Source organism: Sinocyclocheilus grahami, unplaced genomic scaffold, assembly GCF_001515645.1.
Source record: "Sinocyclocheilus grahami isolate Dianchi unplaced genomic scaffold, SAMN03320097.WGS_v1.1 scaffold1247.1, whole genome shotgun sequence".
NCBI lineage: Eukaryota > Metazoa > Chordata > Actinopteri > Cypriniformes > Cyprinidae > Sinocyclocheilus > Sinocyclocheilus grahami.
In genome coordinates this window covers 8,943-17,688 of record NW_015506426.1, presented here as the reverse complement: position 1 = coordinate 17,688, position 8,746 = coordinate 8,943, and the positions used below count along the sequence as shown (strand labels likewise).

The window sequence follows — 8,746 nt, the reverse complement described above, 5'->3', positions numbered from 1 at the left end:
GGGAGGGGGGGGTGTGAGTGTTGTGGTCTGGTGTGTGAGTGTGTGTGTGTGTGTGTGATGGTCAGGTGTGTGTGTGTGTGTGTGTGTGAACTACTCTGTGTATGTTTTAACGAGGCTTCACGTCTGCAGTTACAGAACATCGCAGAGAAGGACAATAACCTGATGCCCATCGGTCGGCCCATCTTTGAGGTGAGAACAGTGTGGTGATGAGATGCGATTCCTGTTGCTGGATGAGTGTGTAACGCGTGCTTTACCTTCCTGAAAGACCTTCGATGAGGAAGAGGAGGAGGAAGATGAAGACGAGGAAGACAGCGAGGAAGACTCAGAAGACGATGAAGACATGCAGGACATGGACGACATGAACATCTACAACGAGTTTCCTGATGATGGAGAAATTAATGAGGTCAAGACACACACACACACACACACACACACACACACCTGACCAACACACACACTAACACACACACACACACATACCCACACTCACACACATACACACACCTGACCATCTCACACACACACACACACACACACACCTGACCAACACACACACTAACACACACACACACACACAATATCACACACACCCACACTCACACACACACACACACACACCTGACCATCTCACACCCACACTCACACACACACACACACCTGCACCTGACCAACACACACACTAACACACACACACACAATCTCACACACACCCACACTCACACACACCCAACACACACACTATCACACACACACACACACACACACACAATCAAATGAGTAAATCTGAGCTTTTGAATCAAAAATACATTCATGTATATAATCAGTAATGCTGCTTCACGTCATAAAAGATAAATCTGAAAATATTTAGGACATTTTAACACATATAATATAATTATTAATTATGCCATTAATTATTAATATAAATATTAGTGGGTCTCATTCACTAATAATTATGTGGATTATTTCATATTTATATGCACAGGAGAACTTTAAAAATTTAGTACAAAAGTTACTGGTAATCATAATTTGTTTTAAAAAAAAATTTGTACACATTTAATTTAGATTTTTAATTTGTTCTTATGTACCAAGATTATTATAGTTAACAAAAACTAGAACTCAAACTTTCATTACTTGTAATAAAATAAAATGTAAAGAAAAAATATGTATGTACTAAAGTAACTAAAACTGAAATAAACATGAATAATAACTATACAGGTATATAAATAAACTAATAAAAATGCCAAAAAATACACAACAAAATTACTAAAACTTTAACAAAAATGAAAATGGAAAATTACAAAAATAAAACTAATTCAAAATATTTTTTTATATTTTAATATGTAATATTTTATAAATTAATAAAAAACTATAATAGTATCTCAATGATACTAAAATAAAACAGTTTTATACATGCTTAGTCAATGAGACCCGTTGTTTTTCATTTTAAATCTATGAAATATGTAAAGTGATTTTTTTAAACAACAGCTTACGTAACTTAACGTCTTTCGCTGTTGACGTGACAAACACTGATGTGACTCGTCAGCTTCAGTTTTGAGTTGAGTTGAGCTGTGAGTTTTGATTGTCACTGACAGGTCGACATGGAAGGAGCCGATCAAGACCAGGACCAGTGGATGATCTAGACCAGATCTAGACCAGATCCATCAGATGTGCCTCCGTGTGGTTTTGGTGTTGCTTTTGAAAGGCTCTGTGCATGAAGAACTACGATGAACCGGACAGAAATGTCTGTGTGCAGCTGGACTCTCAACACACACACACACACACACACCCACACGAACACACACAGATCACGAGACATTGATCGTTCAGTGTTGCTGAAGAGAAACTGCTCTCTGTGTTTCTGATGAACGCAGCACTTGTCGCAGCATGAGCTTCTGTCACTGTTCAGGATTGTAGAAACCGTACAGTGACTCTTTGGCTGATCACGTTACTGAGTTACTGGCTCTTTCTGCAGGATATCAAACATGTGTCACGTCTAATTGACGGCTGTTATCGTGTGTTTATCAACCTCTGACAGGACTGAGAAACTAGCAACAACTTTGAGCTCTTTGTATCGTAATACTTCTTTGTGGTTGTAAATAAATTTATAGCCAGTTATTCATATTGTATTATTTGTCAATTTTCCGTCCCATTTGAATAGAATCAGCTGTTTATGTTCATCATTCAAGACTTGAAGGCTCTTTTCCTCAGATCCTCAGACAAGAGGATTATCAGAAAGGAACTAGTGCAGATGTGGGCGTGGCTCTCAAGTGTATGCAGATTAGAGTGGGCTCAGGGGGCGGAGCTTAAGAACACCAACATTATGATGTCAAATAATAAAAATACAAAAAAACATGCAGGGTTGAATTGTTCACAGTAAGTTCTGTGAGATGCATTTAGAGAATGGGTGAATTTTCCCATAATGTTTCTTGTCTTTCCTGTAGCTCAGACTCTTAACTCTGTTCACTTGCAACACAAAGGTCATGGGTTCGATTCCCAGTGAAAGCAAGAACTGATCAAATGTAAATGTGTGCCTTGAATGATAAAAGTACCTGTCGAATGCATAAATATGAACTGTGTTCATCACCCTGATGATTCACGTTAGTGAACGAGGATCAAATAAGTGATCATAGCGTCACAGTAACATCCTGTAAGCGTGTGCTTTACTTGGTCCCGAGGAAGGTGAGCTCGGCCCTGAATGATTTCTGAAGATCATGTGACACTGAAGACTGGAGGAATGATGCTGAAAATACAGCTGCGCATCACAGAAATACATTACAGTTTCACAGAGATTCACAGAGAAAACTGCTGTTTTAGATTCTAATAATATTTCACTATTTTTACTGTATTTTCGATCAAATAAATGCAGCCTTGCTGAGCCGAAGAGACTTCATTCAACAACATTAAATCTTAATTATTCCAAACTTTTGACCAGTATCAGTCAACCATTATTGTGTGTCTTTATAAAGCAAGTAAAGGAAGAAAGATAAATGAAGGCAAGTATGTAAAGGGATAGATGTACCATCTGTTCAATGGGTTTACCATCTTTTTATAAGAGCTTTTTGTCAAGTGAAAGTGTTTAAATAATTACAACACTGAACTGACGTCTGTCTGAATGCGTGTCATTAAAACACTCTCATGTGCCAAAACCTGCCAGCCGGATGATTTTCTGAGCGTTTCTCTCGTCCATCTCGATGGAGTAAATGCAGGCGCCGATGGGCAGTGAGCGGGCGATGCGGACCGTGCTGTAGCCGCAGTGAGTGCCCAGTTCCAGCACCGTGATGATGTTCCTGCAGCAGCCAGTCCAGAATCCTACCTGTGTGACAGCCAGTCAGAACATACCTGATGCTTACTTGAAGAATGGACCCCATTTACTCAATTCACGGTAATGTACTTATGATTTTAAAAGACAATATCCAAGAATATTATTGATTTGACTGCACTGACACTATTGTATGAGTCACTATTTTACAATACAGATTGTGCCAAAGCAGCTTCACATAGATAAACCGGAAATAGCATACGATATTATCAATCTTGTAAGTTAAGAAACTCATAAAGTCATTTCTGCTGTGCTGTTGGCGAAACGTCTGAACCCGTTGATGCTTTATTTGTTGTTTATTTAGCCACTGTATCAAATAAATACCTAGGGTTGTGTTTGTTTTCTAAGAAGAGCGGAAAAGTAAGCAGTTTTAGGCCTTTCTGTAGGTAGAAATACTATCCTTCCATGCAATGCAAAATACCTCTGGTTTTGTTTTCTTGCAGCTACGCTTCATGAGAATTGAACTTGAACCAGATGCAGAACCATGTTAAAAACACTTTAGCAACCATTCATATATTGTTCATAGAAAGCAAAAACACTTGCTGCTAGAGGTTCAGCACATCACTATCAGCACTAGTACAGTACTAGTGAGGGCAATCTTAACAGACACGACTCGACAGCAAAATACTTCAGTTTCAGCTTATGAAAACACATAATTCATTTTCGTTTTTACTCTGTGATGTGACAGAACACCTGCCAGAGTCGTAACTGAAGACACGAGCTGATCTCAGATCAGTTTCATTCAAACAAACACAAACACACAGATATCTGATGAGCATGAAATAAAGGACTTCACCAGATCCGGAACTCTCTTGACCCGCAAGAGAGACTCAGAGGACGACGGTGTGCAGAAGAGAGACGGACCGACAGAACGCGACAGGTGCGCAGACACACGCTCATGCAGCAGCCAATCAGATTCCTCCGGCCTGAACGTCACGTGACCGTCTGACCTGCGCGAGGAATGAACGCTGGACACTCACAGAGGAAACCGAGTGCTGTTTGTCAACGAATGGAATGAAAACCAACGGAATGTACAACAAAACTATTCTTTAATTACAAATAAACATATTGGATTTAGTACAGGCATCAAAGTCAATATAAAAATCAGTACAAACATAAAAAATGGCAGGTGAAATGTTTAAATGGAAGAATCCTTTCCCCCGTTTACTCTCAATAGATTATTAAAACTATTTAAAAAACTAAGGCATCAGTTCTGAGATTTTGAAAAACTGAAAAATAGAGAACACAACCAAAATATATATGACCTGTTCAGTTGTTGTTGTTGTTTGTGTGTATTTTTATTACCTTTTATATTTACATTTATTATTTATATATATATATATTTATATTTATTTATTTAATTAATTGTATTTCCTCATAAATGTGTAGAATTGATTTGTATCAAAGTTGAGGTTGAGTGTGTAACAGGGCTATTTTTTTCTTTAATAAGCAAAAATTATATCAAAATGATTTGCAATGATTTCCATTTTCCCAAAAGGCATAGAAAAACTGGTCATTTTGAAGATGTCGTGTTTTTGCACTGCGTTTGTCCATTAATCGTGTCTCAGCAGTTTTGTCTCAGCAGCATCCTGATGAACTTTTTCAGCTCTTTCTCATCACGGGACCATTTGAGGAGTCTTCTGAGGAGCATGCGTCCGTTCTGCATGTGTCCCAGAGCGATGTAGGAGCCTGTGTGCTGGCCGTCCAGCGCGGGACAGGGGCATCTGTGTGGCAGCCAGAGGGTGCTCTGCTCCATCGCAGCCCGCTGCTCACCGGCCCAGCGGAGAACACGACTGCGTCCCTGAGGAACCACGCGCACATCTGTCCCGACCAGAGACCAGGAGCCGATCCGCAGTCTGAACGCTGGACGGGAAGAGGGCAAACCGAACAGGAATTAAAAGCTAATAACAGGGACGTTTGGTGGTGGAATGAAATGCAAACTTTATATGTGACACACATGCATAGTTTCATATGCAATGAAATGCAATTAAAATGTGAATGACAAAAAAGTACAACTAGAAATAATATAGAATTTACAATTTGAGCAATTGTTATCAGCCATCATAAGAAAACATTTCAACAGCTTTTACTTTCGTGAAAATTTACCCCTTCAGACGTTTATCATGGTTGAATGTTTTTTATTCTTGCTCAGCAATGGATGCTTTGCAGTGAATGGGTGCCGTCAGAATGAGAGTCCAAACAGCTGATAAAAACATCACAATAATCCACAGCACTCCAGTCCATCAGTTAACATCTGGAGAAGACAAAAGCTGAAACTAATCCAGCATTAAGATGCTTTTAACTAAAATACATTTAGTCTATAATCCATAATAACGCTTCCTCCAGTGAAAAAGTGCATCTGCTGTTGTCTCTCACATCAACATCCAGCCACATATGTGTTTAGAGCTGTTTAAACGCTGCTTGATCTGTGCAGATTTCTCTCCTGATTCACACCAGAACACTGACTCACTGGAGGAAGCGTTATTATGGATTATGGACTAATATTTAGTATTTAAAACGTAGTTAAAAGGTCTTAATGCTGGATGTGTTTCAGCTTTTGTCTTCTCCAGATGTTAACTGATGGACTGGAGTGCTGTGGATTATTGTGATGTTTTTATCAGCTGTTTGGACTCTCATTCTGACGGCACCCATTCACTGCAGAGCATCCATTGCTGAGACACTGATGCAGTGCTACATTCCTCCAAACCTGATGAAGAAACAAACTCATCCTGATCTTGAATGAACTGAGGATGAGCAGATTTTCAGCAAATGTTCATTTTAGGTGAACTATTCCTTCAAACATTTCGAGATCATGATCAGTTCTTACTGGACCAGATGAAACAGTCTCAGTGCCTCACCAAACGGACTCTTGCAGAAGTTCTGCTGGATCTCCTGCTCTCCTCCCGAGTCTGGACTGCAGACTTCACACATTACAGAACCTGGAGGAAAGAAAGAAGAAATGGGGGAAAACCCTTGATGTACAAATGTATCCGAACTTGTTCTGATGCCATCAAATATCTGGACAAAAATCAAAAGGTTTTGTTTGGGACCAAGATTTGAATAATCCAGACAGGTCGCAGGAGTTGAATATGTTCAAACCTTCGGTCGCGTGGGTGTTTTCACCTCGGGTCGAGTCTCTTTCTCCGGGGATGCAGAGCTCCGATCCATCTGGAAACCGGCTGCAGTTGAACATCTCCGGCCACGGAAACCCAAACGCGCTCATGACGGGCAGACACGCGTCCCGCACCGCCTCACAGAGACTGCGGCACGGGCGCACCGGAGCCGTGACCTCCGGTAAACACACGGGTGCGAAGAGCGAGCAGAGGAAGCGCCGCGTGTCCGGGTGACAGTGCTTGCCGAGCAGCGGCATCCAGGCGGCGGACTGCTGCTGCGCTTCCCTCGCGCTGTCGTGACCCAGCAGGTTCGGTAAGCGCATCTCTCCGTAGCCGATCCCGAAACACAGACCCATCGTGTTCGGAACCGGTTTACACGCCGAGCGCACGGTGCCGAACTCCGCCAACGTGACGAAGTCTGACACTGGGTTTGCTGGCAGACCTTCATCATCATCAGCAGCAGCATCTTCATCAGCTCTGGACGCGCTGGAAACCAGCAACACGATCACACACAGAGAATGAAGATTAAACATGATGGAGACGCGCGTGCAAACTCATGAGTGTGTGTGTGTGTCAGAGAGAAAGAGAGAGAGAGAGAGAGAGTATGAGTGTGTGTGTGAGTGTGTGTGTGTGAGAGAGAGAGAGAGAGTATGAGTGTGAGTGTGTGTGTGTGAGAGAGAGAGAGAGAGTATGAGTGTGAGTGTGTGTGTGTGAGAGAGAGAGAGAGAGTATGAGTGTGAGTGTGTGTGTGTGAGAGAGAGAGAGAGAGAGAGAGAGTATGAGTGTGTGTGTGAGTGTGTGTGTGTGAGAGAGAGAGAGTATGAGTGTGAGTGTGTGTGTGTGAGAGAGAGAGAGTGTGTGTGTGTGTGTGAGAGAGAGAGTGTGTGTGTGTGTGTGTGTGGTGTCTCCACATCCTGTGAATCAAACGCATCAGATTCTTTATTACCGGCCGTAAAACACTTCAGAGGCCTGTGTGAGGCTTTCTGTCTCCAGTTGAGCGAGGTTTGGTTCTCGGGAGGGTCTAAGAATGTACTTGGGTTTTAGAAACAAAAAATTTCTAACAAATCAAAAAACAAGGTTTCTAATAACTTAAAAGCAAAGTTTGTACATTACTTTCAACTCAGCTTTGGGTCAAATATGGATTAACCCAACTTTTGGGTTAAAAAATGTAATTTAAAAATGCAACCCAACAGTTGGGTTAGTCCATATTTGACCCAAAGCTGAGTTGAAACAAAAAGTGTACAAACAACGTTTCTAAAACGTTCTGGGTGTGTAGTTTTATGAATGAATGAGGCATTTATACAGCGCTTGATGTGCTACCCAAAGCGCTTTACAATCATATCTTTAGTTTAGTTTCAGTTGCAAAAATAAAAACTTTTCTAAAATGTTAGGAAGTGATTCCCAAAGAAATAATCAAATGGTCCTGCTTTCACACGACTGCAGTTTCTCACTGTGGCCACTAGATAGACACATTCAACATACATGACTCAACAATGAAGACCATTACTGGATCCCAATAAAACAAAAATAGACATAACACACTGTGGAACTAGTGAAAGTGTTAGTGTTTACTGCCCGTGTGTCTCTACATAGTGTTAAGCGTAAGTATTTGTGTAGTAAAGCTGCCATAACATCACTATGAGCACATTTAAACCCTAGTGAACTGTGGACATGTGCAGCTGTCAATGCAAACAGATTCAGATTCATTCTCAGCGACTGCAGGCGAGAAATATCTCCGCATGCTTCACATGCAGCAGATATACGGTGCAATAATTCACTAATACACAGAAAACAAAGAGCTACCACGACAATGATTCACAATATTTATGAATACTAGATGCATTTGTTAAATATGAAAACGTAACTTCTTAGTAAGTGTGTTAATCACCTCTCAGTCACAAGTCTCTCTCGCCTTGAACCTGCACTGACATTTCAGGAGCGGCTCTCTATATTTAGCACACAAACACAATCCTGAATCTGATGAGCTACTTAAGGCCTTTCAAAGCTGTGGTGATCAACATATTTCACATGACAAAGCTTCAGCTCGTCTAAGACAGCCACAGAAATATATGAAATATATCAAGCCTGATCTTAGAATCGCAAACTGGTACAAGCTGAAAATGTTATATAATAACAATAAAAAATGTCATTGCCTCTTAAGCTGAATCGCTTGCTGTATTCCTCATTTGGATTAAAGTAGTGACAGATGCTATTAAATGTGTTGGTTTATAGTTGACAGATGAATGTGACGTCAGTATTTACAGTAAAACAGTGACTCTGTCGGTCTTCAGATATATTTTTGTCAGCTGTGTTG

At 40.8% G+C, this 8,746-nt stretch overlaps 2 protein-coding genes across 2 annotated transcripts in view; one reads left to right on the top strand and one right to left on the bottom strand.

The window, feature by feature from the left end:
* The window catches only part of LOC107568471 (anaphase-promoting complex subunit 15-like), a 4,925-nt gene extending 3,133 nt beyond the window's left edge, over positions 1-1,792 (top strand). The window contains exons 2-4 of the mRNA XM_016254440.1: positions 130-189; positions 266-403; positions 1,593-1,792. Coding sequence (XP_016109926.1) covers positions 130-189; positions 266-403; positions 1,593-1,640 — 246 coding nt within the window. The 3' untranslated portion in view covers positions 1,641-1,792. The remainder of the gene's footprint in view (positions 1-129; positions 190-265; positions 404-1,592) is intronic.
* A 2,945-nt stretch (positions 1,793-4,737) lies between these two features.
* Positions 4,738-6,993, bottom strand: sfrp2l (secreted frizzled-related protein 2 like). Its single transcript, XM_016254439.1, has 3 exons — positions 6,419-6,993; positions 6,178-6,258; positions 4,738-5,182 (listed from the first exon to the last, which is right to left on the bottom strand). Exons 1-3 carry the CDS (start codon positions 6,963-6,965, stop codon positions 4,884-4,886), a joined length of 927 nt encoding a protein of 308 aa, XP_016109925.1. The 5' UTR covers positions 6,966-6,993; the 3' UTR covers positions 4,738-4,883.
* Positions 6,994-8,746: the final 1,753 nt, after the last annotated feature.